Genomic DNA, 14,530 nt, shown 5'->3' with positions numbered 1-14,530 from the left:
GAGCCGAGTCACGAGTAGTTCAACTATGGATGCACCCCTAGGCGTTTTGTAGCGGATTCTAATTTGGGTACAAAATATACCTGGAATTGGTGGGAGACGGGCGATTCAGCTACTTAGCTTTTTTGTTTAAGTTTGGTCACAATAGTTGACTATGAAATGCACTTGTGATTAGCTATGGCATTTGCATAGTTTAGTGTGTTTATCTTTGATATCATTGATATTGGATGTCAGTTTCCTTTTGTATTTGGTTCCTTTAAGAGCCTATGCTTTTGTACCGTAGCCCAAATGATCAAAGCTTTATATATGGCTTCCTTTTTGTTATGCTGGAGGTTCTAGTTTTTTAATTGTGAATGATAGCAAATCTTAAATAGGGTAGTATAATACTGCAACAATTGTTTTAATGATAGCAAGCTGAAATAGGATAATATATACCTTAATTTTAATTCCTGGATCTTAATTTTTGCAGACTTCATTGTTTGGGGATCATGATGAATTGGGTTGAAACTTGTATAAGATAATGACATTATGACATTATCTTTCATTGCCAAAGATAGTGCAAATAGTTTCTTAGCATCCTAAATGTGAAATATATTTAATCATAAAAAATGCCTTTATATTATTATTTATTGAAAATTAACCTAAATTTTATTTCATCACTTAAATTATATATGATTGTGCATAATTAGTTTTTGAAAGATTTTCTTCTGTTGCAGTATACTCCAGCCATTGATATCTGGAGCATAGGATGCATCTTTGCTGAAATGCTGACTGGAAAGCCTTTGTTTCCTGGGAAGAATGTGGTGCATCAGCTGGATCTCATGACCGATTTGCTTGGTACTCCTTCAACAGAATCAATTTCCAGGGTTGGCTCTCTCTTCTTGCCCATCGCCTTTGCAGCCAGCAAGCATATTTGTGGATTTATCTAAAAGGATTGTCAGGCATTCCTCATGGAGGTTTGGCTTGTTAGTGTGAGCCATCACTAAATTTTTAGTGAATAGTGGAGTCATAAATAAACTTGTGATAGGATAGCTGTTAACAACATATGTATTTTACAATATATGTTATATGTTCTTCTTCTGGCTGCCTGACACAGCATATACCATACTGAGATGCATTTACATTATTTTTTTGAAACAATTCTTTAAATAATTAAGTTTGTGAAAATTTCAGATTCGCAATGAGAAGGCTAGAAGGTACTTAAGTAGTATGCGGAAAAAGCAGCCAGTCCCCTTAACACAGAAGTTTCCGAATGCAGACCCCTTGGCTCTTTGCCTTCTTGAGCGGTTGCTTGCCTTTGATCCAAAAGACCGACCTACAGCTGAGGAGGTGAGAAGATATATGTTTCTGAAAAAGATAATATTGAGAGCAGTCTTGTGTGAGGATTGTGCCTTGTATTTAATCTTCAATTATAACATCAATGCTGGAAACAGGATGCAACTTACTTTTATTTGGGTAAAAATTGGTCTTCAGGCACTGGCTGATCCGTATTTTAAAGGTCTGGCAAAAGTTGAGCGCGAACCTTCTACTCTGCCCATCTCAAAGATGGAATTTGAGTTTGAAAGGAGGAGACTAACAAAGGATGATGTAAGAGAGCTTATCTATCGAGAGGTAAATATAATACATAAAAGGAAGTCATATCTTGAATATTTTTTATTCCTACTATACTTGTCAGAAATTTAAATTGTTTCTTTGGCTTTGGTTGTTATTTTACTCTCACAAATTGGACAGATTTTGGAGTATCATCCTCAGATGCTAAAGGAGTATCTGTGTGGTGCCAACAATGCAAACTTTATGTATCCAAGGTTTGTCCAATGATATTTCAATAATAATATTCATTTTGTTGGTTCATGTAGTTTAGCTTTAATCTTGTACCTTGTAGCATCTTTTTGGAGATTCACATTATATATACCTGGTTGTACCTTTGAGTCTAATTGTTCCATTTTACATCTGCAGACATTGATAGAATGCTTTCTTTCTTTCTCACACTATTTTGTGAAGTTCTGTTGTCTAAAATATCTGGTAGCCTCACTATGTTCTATTTGGAAATACACATGGAATGACTTATATAAATCTGGAATCAAACTGGTACAAAAGCTTTATTTAAGGTTTATTGGTCCAATAGCACATTACAGTGGCACATTCCTTGTTGAGGATTTCGTTCTACATTGATATTGTCTCATTTATTTTTACATGTCTTAGTTTTACTTCTTTTTGTAGTGTTCTATTTTTATTCAAATGTAGTTTCAAGGTGGAATTTGTATTTGGTTACATCTCAACTGTTATGGACAAAAAATTATGTAAACCTTAAATTCATGGGTGCAATATATGATACAGTGCAACACCCTTGTTGGGGATTCTCCTTCCACATTAATATCTTCCCATTTATTCACATGTGTTAATTTTTCTTCTTTTAATAGTTTTGTATTTTTGCTACAGTTTAGGTAATAGTAGGGCAACCAATACAAGCACAACCAATGTAGTTTTGTTATTTTTTGCTTCTAGGCATGATCCAATATATTCTTTGTGAATGTTACACAACCATGACAAGCACATGATTATACTAAGAGGGGTGGGGGGTTGTATTGGTATAATACAATCTTTTACTTTTTCAACTTAGCAATCTTAGTAGCATTAATTGCCTTATATCAATAACATAAGATGCAACAATTATGCAACATAAGTAGAACACATGATTTATGTGGAAACCCTTATGGGAGAAAACCCGAGCAAAATATTGCTTATATAAACTTGTCTTACAAACTTCGTAGGTACCAATCCACAGGAGATGCCAATCCCCTCAATTTGTAGGCATCAACCTGCTGGAGGCACCAACCCCCATAGCTAAGCATCAACTTAGCAATAGACACCAATCTCTACTTTAGGGAATCACCAACTTCCAAAAGAATGAATATTCTCCCTCTCAAACTATGTTTTCTTCAATGGACGACAAACTCTTTCTATGCCTTCACAAGATCTGATTATACATATCCTCTCACCCACAAGTTTGATGCAATCCCTTTCAAGTCACATAAATCTCATACTCATAATCTGCTAAAAAATTCTTTCAATATAAATCTTCAACACACTTTATATTTTTGGTCTTCTCTTAATTGGACTGATATATCTTTGTGTTTTGCTTCACAAATCTACAACATTCTTCATATTTACTTCTGCTATAAATCTGCTCTTATTGTGGAGGTTATCACATTAATTACTTAACAAATCTGCTCCAATATGTCTCTTAAATCTGCTCCAATTCTCCCTTAAAGGTCCGCTCTAAATCTTCTGCCTTATAAATGATGTTTAATTGTTCACTTATACTCCCTTTCAAATCTGCATATTCTCTTCATTTAGATCTGCATATTCTTCCTTCACACAATCTGCTATAATAAATCTTTCTCAAGATCTGCCTCAATTCTATATGATATTTCATTGAAAAACCCTGCTTTTCCAATCACCATTTTATCTCCTTTGTTATTAAACCCAAATATTTCAAGAGAGGCAAATCCTTTAATAGACACTTCATCACAAAGGGAGGTGACTTCATAAGAGGGTTGGCCTGCATATTAATAAATTTATTTAGCTTTGTTTTCCCTTTGGAGGGTGGCTTATTCACCAGGGGTCGGTCCATTAAAATCATGATCTAGGTGCAAATGTGCATGAGGATCAGCCTTAGTTAAGCAGTGCTTCTATCATGAGGTTGGCCAACATTAAATTAAAATGTCTTTGTCTTAATTATATATACCTTTCTTAACACAAGGCTGCTCTTTATTTGATATAGTCACTGCTATATTAGCTCATTTAACCCTGCCATATTAACAAATCAATTGCTGTCATATACATCAGTCATTAATCACTTAAAAGGGCAGTTAATACATATTTATATTTCTCTGACAATTTCCTTGAGAGCACTTTGACATAGATCTCATTTGACACCAATGACAATGATGGCTACTATTTTGTTCATTAACAATCTGCAATCCATGAACTCCTTGTCATCAATAAAATCTCATTCAACAATCTGTCTCATACGTACTTGAATCGTGATGGTAGTAGCCTTCATTTGACTCGATAATCTTGTCCACATACTTTTGACATTAATTACAACAATGTCTTCTCACCTTTGAAATCAATGACTATTTAACAATTTCCCGTGACAATATGCTAGCCAACAATCGTGTTGATGTCAATGACAATAATTCCAACAAACTAATATGGGTGTCAAATTCACTAGAGTTTCCATAGAGTTTCTATAGAGGACAGTTTCCATGTCAAGTTGGGGGCATTGATTGGTTGTGGTAAGGTCTACAATTGGATTCTGGAGAGGGTGTGGCAGTCGAAGTTTGTGATTACCTAAGGGGTATTGAATGCAGAAAATGCAGAAAATGAAGAAAATGCAGATGCAATTTTATATAAACATTTTAATTAAACATAGATGCTATTTTAAAATTGACTTTGCTACAAACTTCTCCTGGATGATTGGAGTCTAGCACCTCCTTTATCCTGCAATACAAAGCTTGATTGCACTATGAAAATGATTCCCATTCTTATTTCAAAGAAAGGCCCCCTAAAGGACATTTTCCAGTTCTCTGAATTAAGATAGAACGCAGGATCCGTCAGTGACAAAGCAACAACCAAAAATACTAAATTTCATAGACACTTGTCTCCAAAACAAAGAAAGGAAAAACAAAATTCTCACCTAGCCACCATTACCAATAAACATTTGCATGGACCAAGTTTGTAGGCCAACATTACCCCTAGAAATAATTTTGGAAGAGCCCTTGTCAAACATAAGTATCTTCAAGAAAAAAACATGATCACCTAGGAAAATTGGATCTTGGGAGGGATCCTATATCCCATTTCACTGCTAGTTCATATCATCTTTCAATAGAATTGTCAACAATAAGATTATTAATCAAATCAATACCATAGTTGGCCAATAAATCCGTTATTCCATTAGCCTTGGGAATACAATGTCCAAAAGAGAAATATTTAAAGGAGTCTAGCAGACGCCATGCAATTCTAAGTATATTCTCTCTTCTAGTTAGGAGATCCTCGATTGTGTTTTGCATTAAAAACAAGCATATAATCACTTTTTATATGAAGCTTCAATATGCCAAAACCAAAAAGTGAGAGCATCTACTTTGTTAGTCGTCCCTTCCATCGACTGCGTGGAAGCAACTTTAATTAAAGGGTCCTCAACAGTCTTGAATCACAACCAACAACAAGAGGCACTTAGATTGCCTCTAGAAGATCCATCAAAATTTAACTTGAAGTTGGGACCAAGAGGATTCCATTATGCTTTCTTTGGGAACCCGTTTTAACTTGCATAGCCCCATGACTGGCAAGGGACTTCAAACAAATGCCAAGTCTTCAAGACATTAGTGTCCTAGGAAGAGAAAACCTTATTTTCCTGAGATAGCTCAACTGCATGTACCACGACTGCCTTTTAAATGGTCACTTCTAGTCATACAATCATATCGTCAACACAAAGTTACTAAAAAAAGTTGTTTGTTTTGTTCTTTCTAAATGTTGTGCCAGATGGGCAAACAGGGATTTATCAACCAAACGGAACAAAAGATTGCCCTTGTGTTAGAACCAACCAACCTATAAACAATTGAAGCATCGTTTCAAGGAGGGCTCTTGATCAACATAATCAAGCACACAACCATGCCCAATACTTTGCCATGAAAGGGCAATATATCAACAAGTGAACCTCTAATTTCTCCGCCTTGTAACTATGACACTTGAAATGGCTTGTAGTTTTTACATTCTTCAACCTCTCAAAAGTTAAGATTTTCCCATGCATTGTTGTCCAAGGGAAAGCACCTGCTTTATGGAGGCAAACTGTGTTCTAACATTTGGAAATTGGCCAGTCACTTCTAGTTGGGGACTGCAAAGCAGCTTTATAACCAAGCTTAGTTGAATGCCTACTAGATGTCACATTTGTTTACCTAATCAAATCTGCATCCTCCCCAATGTTCACATTTCTCCTTGCCAATTCTGCACCCAAGACATGTATATGATTATTTGGAATGGTTGTGGTAGATAAAATCCTTTAATCAACAGATATGAAACCATTATTTCTTTGAATGCCCATATAATCACACACTTTCTTCACCCAAAACATTGACAATATAGTCAGGGTCTCGTTTTCTGGTATGCCAGCATACAGTTCCCTCCCTAGGGCTAGAAGGGTGAGGGATATATCTTACTTCCTGAAGAGAGATAGAGAAATGAGTGGGTTTAATATACCGAGGATTAGAAATATCTCCCTAGGAAAAAGATTCTACAAGGACAGGGAAGGTCTTTTTTTTGTTTGTTTGGGGACTTTTGTCATCTTCCCTTCCTGCCTGACTATTCAAGGAAAGGTATTCTTTGGGAGCACTGCCTGAAGGGTGTCATTTAGCGGAGAAGAGGGCTCTGTCATTCATTCTTTTCGGGCAGAATCTTTGACTCCTTGCATATCCTCCTCCTTCATCAAAGGATCCATTCCAAGAATCTAATTATTTTTTCCCTCACATATCTAATCTCCCGTAAGAGATGATTAGTGAGGTTTGGTCTACAGTGGAGTATAAAGTTCCATATGTTAGTCCCTCTAGGAGGATTTTCTGTTGTGAAAATTAGTATTGGATCTTTCAAACTTAAATATTTTTTTTGTAAACGAGTTTGCTCCCCAGTTGGCTTAAGGGTTAGCAAACAACTCACATCAATTGGGCTTCCGAAGACATTTCTATCATTCCGAACACCTAATTCAAAATACCACCCTCTTCCTTCAAATAACAAACTTTATCCTAGGCTAGAAGGGAGATTTTTTTTTAATCTTTTGATCCCTATCAAAGGAAGCTCTATATAATTTTTCCCAAACTTTGATTGTGTCAGCCAACATTTGTAAAGTTAAACATCAAATAAATTGGCATAGCAACCAAAATAGATTCAATGAGGAGGATCCTTCGAGCAAGAGACAACTACTTACCTTTTGACAAGCTCAATCTAGCCTGAAGAGAATCTACCAGTTGGTTCCATAATGAGTGATTGATCCTAGCAAACAAAGTAACTCCCAAAGATTTACTTGACAATGAACTATTCAAAAACCAAGCAACTTTCCTATTTGACATTGCAACGATGGAAATTTCAGATTTAACATCATTAATAATCTGCTTAGAAGATGTAGTATACAAACCCAACACATTTGTAAATTGGATGCCTCCACTAGGTTCGCTTCAACAAATAAAATTGTATCATCCACAAATAATTGATGAGTAAAGGCCGTTATTCCCTTCAAGTGTCCAATTGCTCTTGTTGCCTTAAGGGACCTGCACAAAGCTTCTGCACACCAAATTAAAGAGAAAGTGAGATTGAGGATCTCCTTACCACAAATCGCTCAAAGAAACCAATGAGACTCCCATTAAGGAGAATAGAGAATCTAGGGCCCAAAATGTAGTTGAATACCCATGCTCTCCACTCCAGGCAAAAGCCAAATTTTGAAATATCTTGGTTAAAATTAATTGGTTCACTCTATCACGAGCTTTATTGATATCCAACTTGATCAATATAATTTTAGATCTATTTGCCACATTAGAGTGAACCATCTCATGAGAAATCAAAATGTCTTTGGTGATAGCTTTATCTAGAACAAAACCACATTGTTCCATAGAACTAGATTTAGAGAAGCAACCTCAAATTGTTAGCCATTTGCTTTTGGGATAATTTTGTAAATGGTATTGTATAGGTAGGTTGGCTGAAAGTCAACAAAGGAAGTGGGAGAAGCATTTTTGGGAATGAAAGCTATAACAGTGCAATCTGGATCATTCAGGATTTTCCTTGACCTTCTGAGCTCTTTAGCTGCCAACCAAATATCCTTCCCCATAAATCCCCAAAAAATTGAAAGAAAGTTGTAGGGAATCCATTTGGGCTAGTAGCCTTATCCTTTTGCATTTGAAATAAAGTAAGCCTATATCTTCCCCCAAAAAGGGAGCCGTAAGCTCTTTGTTATGATCCTTGAAATAAGGCAAGGAATGTTTAACTGCAAATGATTTTGTTTCACTGAAGTAGACGCTTCCCTAATTTTCAAGAGATTTTTGAAAAAGTTAATGGCTTCATCTTTGATAGAAGATATGCCTTCTAACAACTTGCTAGACCTTGAGGGAATTGAAGAATTACATTTGCCACTTTTTGTGCCCAAGTACAATTGTGTTATGCCCCCATTCTTTTAACCACATATCCTAAGATTTTTCTTTCTAGAATGCCCCTTAATGCTTATGAACTAAGTTGACGGTTTTGGTTGGTGGATTCGGCAAAATTTTCTAGGCGTGGGTTCGTTTGCATTACAAATATATAGAAATTGTCAATATATATTTGTAATCTAAAAGCTGACAATATTAGAGTCAATTTACATATTTCAAATTTCCTAATATTTTGAGTATACAAAAATGTTTATTAGCCTTGCACAATATTAATACAGTTAATATATCATAGAATAATAAAATTATAAATAAAGTCAATATTATTAAATATTAATATTTAATTTAATAATAAAATTATAAATAAATGCTAATATATTATTAATTATAAAAATTAGTTAACATTAATTAGTAATAACTTAAATAAATTCTTATGTGATTCAATATGGATTAATTAATTAATTGAGAATTGAAGTAATATTAGAACAAAAGCCTGTTGGACTTGGAACTATTTGAAGTAATATTTGCAAGAGCAAAAACCCTTGTAAAATGTGGCAATGAAAGTGTAGACATGTTTGGATTTCCCATCATTTTCCCTTTCTTGCCGTTAGAGAGACCAGAGGGGATGCAGAGCAGAAATTCGGCCTTACCCCAGCTGGGTTGTGTTCTGTCAATTGTGGATAATCTATCTCCGTGTTGCCACATCCTCTGTAAAAGCTCCGGTGTCACATATGACTTGCACATATCTGTTTTTGTCTTTCTTAGTTGCAGTCAGTCAAAAAATAATATTTTTTTGGTGGAGGTTCTAAACAAATTTCTTTGGGTTTATGATGGATTCACCGAGGTTCATTTAAAACAATCCTTACTCTGAAAAATGCCTCTTGTAAGAACCCTGCTTGAATTGACATAAAATCTAATTTTGGTTCTAACTGGACTTGGATCCAGGGCTCTAGGCTATGAGCCCAGTTACATAGCTTATAAATTTCATTTAAATCAGCCAACAAATTTTCCCCTAGTGATAGGACTCTTGGTCAGTTACAAAATATTTTGGATTCAGCATCACCAATTCAGCCTTGAACTTTAACTTTTCTGCAAAAATGTTACTGAAATGTTTCACATTCCACTCTTTTACATAACATTACAGAATAGAAGGGTGAATATCTAGATCAAAACTTAGTTTTATTCAAAGTTTTATTACATCCAAAAATACTAGTTACTGTAGAGGAAAACGAGTCAAGGTAAAGTTGCTCATTGTCTGGATAAAGGCTTGTGATTTTCCAGCTGATTCATTTGGTTAAGCGCCTATAAAAGTGAGTGAATACTGTAGCTAGTAATGCTTATACAAACATGTAACCAGGATAATCTGTTTAGACATCATTTCTTCAATGAATATCTGTTTTTCATATGAAAGTGAAAAGCATGTATGTTGTTTGATGTCAATATTTTCTTGCAAATAAGTATGAAATATGTATATATTCCAGCAGAGGGCATTGATCTTTGTACTCGCATATTACCTAAAATTGTAGCTTTTTAAAAATATCTCAAGATTCTTAACCGTTGATATTTGAATGCCCAAATTTATGAAAGGATATAAAAAATTGTTAATGACTCTAGGTTAGTTAGAATAATTTTTTTTGTGTTCACTGTGTTTTGTCAATTCTTTTTTCAGAATTTTCTTGATTTGGATTGATTATTTTAGATTGTCTTGCCTGAAACAGTGCTGTAGACATGTTCAAGAGACAATTTGCTCATCTTGAGGAACACTATGGTAAAGGAGAAAACAGTACACCCCTTGGGAGGCAACATGCTTCATTGCCAAGGTACAATTCAGACACAAAATGTTATCGTGAACATTATATGTCAAGTTAAAGCAAAGTCTTACACGTTTTTGTCTTTATTTTTGGTGGAAGAGAGCGAGTTTTTAGAGAGGACATTTCAAAGCAGGAGTCCGAAAAGCAGGACAAAGGGAATGCAGCTGTAACAAAGGCTTCGCTACACAGTCCACCAAGAGTTCAAGGTAAAATTCAATTTGTATTGTGAGACTTCTCTTGAAAGTGTTTTATGGTGGAAATATTGTGAAACATGTAAAGGTGAAAACATTGAAGGACTCAGTTTTACTTGAATTGGTCATGTTACTCTGGCATGTCTGCAGATTCATTCGAAGTGATTGGTTCGGGGGTTTCACTGACAAGTGTTGCAAGTGAAGCCATTGCAAATACACGTAGCCTAGTAAAGAGTGCTAGCATCAGTGCTTCACAATGCAGTCCTGCAGTTAATGCATCTCAAAAAAGGAACTCAACAATGAATCCTGAAGAGAATGAGCAGAATGAGGACTTGAGTCACGAGTTGAATACAGTCAGATTGAAAACAGATTCTATGGTTGCTGGCTTGACGAGGAAGGTTGCAGCAATGCCAAGTGGGGCGGCTCGTTCATAAAAAAATCATTACATATTTAAGTCGTTTGTGGCAGTTGTTTCTAACTTGATTGTAATTTGGCTACAACATGCTCTCAATGAGTTGTTGGGGATAACAAAGATTCTCTTTGAATTTCCTAGGCACAGCACAGATGTAATGGTTGCTGGCTGGGAAAATGATGGTTACAGCCATGTCAAGTGGGCTGGCCTATTCTCATAGTAATCATCATTTAATCTTATTTAGTGCTAGTTGCTAATCTATTTATCGGGATATTGTTATTATTATTGTTTAGTAGTTTACTTTTTGTATGATGATTATTGTCAGTTTCCTTAAGAACCTCTTGATCATAGCTAGCCATGGCTGTTACGTTGACCTATTTTCGTTGCTCATGGATATTAACATAATATCTTTCTCATGCGTTCAGAGTTTATGACATGTTTGAAACAGCTTAGAGAAGTTCTGTTTGTTGTAAATCAAGCAGAACGACTAGTGGATACCTCAGAAGGAATGAGACAAGTCACATTTCCTGAGAGTTTTCATTGGACAACTTATCCTATATCATTTACAACATAATTGACTACTTGGTCTGATTTTAACTTTTATCATCAATTGATGTTATTTGCTACATCACCTCCAGTGTTTATACTGGGACATCATACATCAACTTTATTCTAAATGAATTATTTGGTCAACGTTTACAGCAAAGAATAGTCACAAGTTCTTAACATCATGGAACTTAAGTTCTTTTTCATTTATGTATGGAATCTTTACATGAAAACTAATGCATAGTTTTTAAATAATCCAAATATTCGCTGGCCTTATAAAATTGGACTAACCATGACACAGTTCGCTAAGGTGAAATTCTCTCTATATATTGAAGTAGGTTTCTTTAGATCCAAGTAAGCTTTTCAGGACAAGTGAAGGTTTATGATTGAAATATCAGAACAGAAGTCCAAAATATACAGACTTGGTTAAGAGAGGCACGAGGATGTAGTTTTGCACAATTTGAGTACGGTTGTAGTGTCGTGAGAGTGATGTTTCAGATTAACAAGAGAAAGATCGGCATAAGAAATTTAACCATGGTTAAATGACCAGGGAGGAAAACTTCAAAGGATTCTGAGATACCTGGGAAATCAGGTGGCAAATTATTGTTCCAGAAGTATTAAGATGTCTTTCCAGCTTAGGTAAGATGTAATGGTACAAGAACTGAAATAATCAAAAGCAAAGCTTCTGTTGTCATTGTAACTTTTTAGCAGACAAATCTCATTCATTTACAGTCCTTTGGAATGAAGGCTTTGAATTTAGCTGTTTGTTAATCAACTTTCAGATAATTTCTATATATTTTAGCTTAAATTTATGGAAGGTTCCGTTTTCACATGCTTTTGTTTTGTAAATTAATGTGCTGAATTAATGAGCTGTACACAACTCCACCCGAGGCCTTAATATTCCAGCTCCACTCTCTATCTCGTCTATAAAAATCACCAGTCAGTAATTTCAAAATGTGAGCTTCGTAATTCCAAAAGACCGTGTATTCAATTAGCCCAACCATACAGTTACAAATTGGAGAAAAACGATAATGGCTGTTGCACTTATAGTTATGTCTTCATAGCTTTCGACTAAATCTAAAGAGGATTATCTAGGCATTCATGTATGTTCAACTCCCAGGCCAAAAATTCAAAATTATGGCAGAATCACAAATTTCTGTGTGCTTACTAAAATTCATTTATAAGGATTTGTATATCTTTCAATGCAACAAAATAAAAATAATAGGCATTCCTTCAATAAAAAGCCTAAATTTAGGCAAACAAAGCCCAAGTATATTTGCCACAGCAACGAAAGAAGCGTGAAATCTGGGCAGACAACATTGAGTATCCACTGTGAAATTGTCAAAATGACATTTTCATCTCCAATATTTGGGGCAATTACCATCAGTGCCATAGTTAAAGCATGTAAAGTGATGTGCATAACTTAAAAGCAAAACAAAATCAAGATTATAGACGATGACATCAAAACAAAGCGAAATTGTAAAGTGATGACAACAAACCAAAGGTCCAATCACAACGGATGACAACAAAACAAATCGAAAGTCAAGTGATGACAACAATGCAAAGCAACAATAACAATGGGTGATAACGAATCAAATTTAAAAAGAGAGGCAAACACCACAAGTACTTAGAGCAATGGCAGACGAACCTGAAATCATGGCCAAACAACTCTGTAGTACTCACTATGGCAACAAAACCTTGAAATTATAAGCAAATAGCATTTTTAGTACTTAACATGACAACAAATAAGCTTAAATAACTAGAAAGACATTTTCATCTCCAAAGTATTCGGGATGGTTATAACCGGAATCTAAGAAAATGTAGCATGATTTCTCAAGAACAGGCTGCCTGCAAAACTGGTGTCGCTCAAGGCACTGATTCATCTATAATGCCTTTCCATATCAATGCCTTAAACCCAATGATAAAAAATGATATATACACTAAGAGGTGGAGAGAATGACGAAATGTTTTGAAGGACACGGAGTTGTGCATAAAAAAATGGAAAACTATGCACTTGAATAAAATACATGGAAAATTGATGATTTCGATAAAGTGCTGGACATCATTTAAACCAAAGAGTTGGTATATATCTAGAAAACGCCTAAGAAGAACAAAATATAACTTAAAAAACATTTGATTGGCACACGCTAAACTAGAATAGAGACACTGGAAAGAAAAAATGACAGGTTAGAACATTTGTTACTGTTAGAAAATAGATTGGATAAATGTCAAACTATATAGTGCTTAGGTTTAAAAAAATATATCTTGAGAAAAAGCCAACATATTCACAATTGAAAGTAAAGCCATAAAAGCAATATATATGTCAAGGGTGAAAATTGTATCTTTAGCATTTATTTTCATTGATGTTGGTTTGAAGTGCACCATTTCAGATTTGTTTGATTGCAAACAAGTATTTAATGAACATATACATGTGTATGGTATAACATTTTAATCCTTGAATTCCACAATGCATTACCAACTCTTCAACGATGATATTCAACAAATTTTGTTAAGGAATCTTTTCTAACAAATTTTGTTAAGGATTCTTTTCTATTATCCAACAAAGTGTGCACCTCAATAGTTATGCTTCATTTATGTATTAATGTGAAAATAAATAGAGATCGTGAGATCAAATTTATTGGAGGCTACTGTCATCTCATGCTTCTCCTGCATCACTTTATCCTTGTAAGTTTCAAAACAAAAATAGTTTCTGAAAGGTCTATGAGAAACAAGAGCAGGCCAAATGCTGATTAAGTTGCTACTACTTCTACTGTTATTACTCTCATGCCAGAATATTTAAAAAAAGTTGCAAGTATTCCTCCTTTGCACCACATAAGATCGTGATTGTCACATTCCACAAAAGGATTATACCACACCTTCTAGCATAGCTTCACCAAAATCTTTCCTTTATACCTTCATATTGCATGACCTTGCACATGAGTGCACATGTATTTAGTTCTTCAAAGAGGAAAAAAAAAATCTCTCCACAAAATTATTTCACAAAGTTTAATAAATTTTTGGGCACATTAGATTACAAAATTTATTGTGATATATTTATGTTTTTGTCCTTCAAATGTTCTTTGATTGTTTGGTAATGGTATGGAGAGTGTGCAAGTTCTTTTGTCTATGAACCAGGAAGAAAACTTTCGGTTGTAGCTTGATTACAAAATAAATTAATTTAATAGAAATGAATTAAATTTACCTATAAAAAAAATAAATTAAATTTAATTTGACTGTTTGAGTTAATTAAAATAATTCAAGTTAACCTTGTTAAATGAAATTATTTTCTTTTTTAATTTTTTAAGAATGAATTAAAAAAATCAAACTAATTGATAAAAAATAAGTTTTATATATATATATATATATATATATATATATATATATATA

At 34.4% G+C, this 14,530-nt stretch overlaps 1 protein-coding gene across 1 annotated transcript in view; it reads left to right on the top strand.

The window, feature by feature from the left end:
• LOC131052199 (mitogen-activated protein kinase 9) overlaps nt 1-10,882 on the top strand; it is a 57,438-nt gene extending 46,556 nt beyond the window's left edge. The window contains exons 5-11 of the mRNA XM_057986818.2: nt 714-863; nt 1,171-1,326; nt 1,471-1,608; nt 1,729-1,802; nt 9,902-10,003; nt 10,094-10,200; nt 10,336-10,882. Coding sequence (XP_057842801.2) covers nt 714-863; nt 1,171-1,326; nt 1,471-1,608; nt 1,729-1,802; nt 9,902-10,003; nt 10,094-10,200; nt 10,336-10,619 — 1,011 coding nt within the window. The 3' untranslated portion in view covers nt 10,620-10,882. The remainder of the gene's footprint in view (nt 1-713; nt 864-1,170; nt 1,327-1,470; nt 1,609-1,728; nt 1,803-9,901; nt 10,004-10,093; nt 10,201-10,335) is intronic.
• The last annotated feature ends 3,648 nt before the right edge of the window (nt 10,883-14,530 follow it).

Source organism: Cryptomeria japonica, chromosome 2 (genome assembly GCF_030272615.1).
Source record: "Cryptomeria japonica chromosome 2, Sugi_1.0, whole genome shotgun sequence".
Classification (NCBI taxonomy): domain Eukaryota; kingdom Viridiplantae; phylum Streptophyta; class Pinopsida; order Cupressales; family Cupressaceae; genus Cryptomeria; species Cryptomeria japonica.
This window is presented reverse-complemented; position numbering and strand designations above follow the sequence as displayed.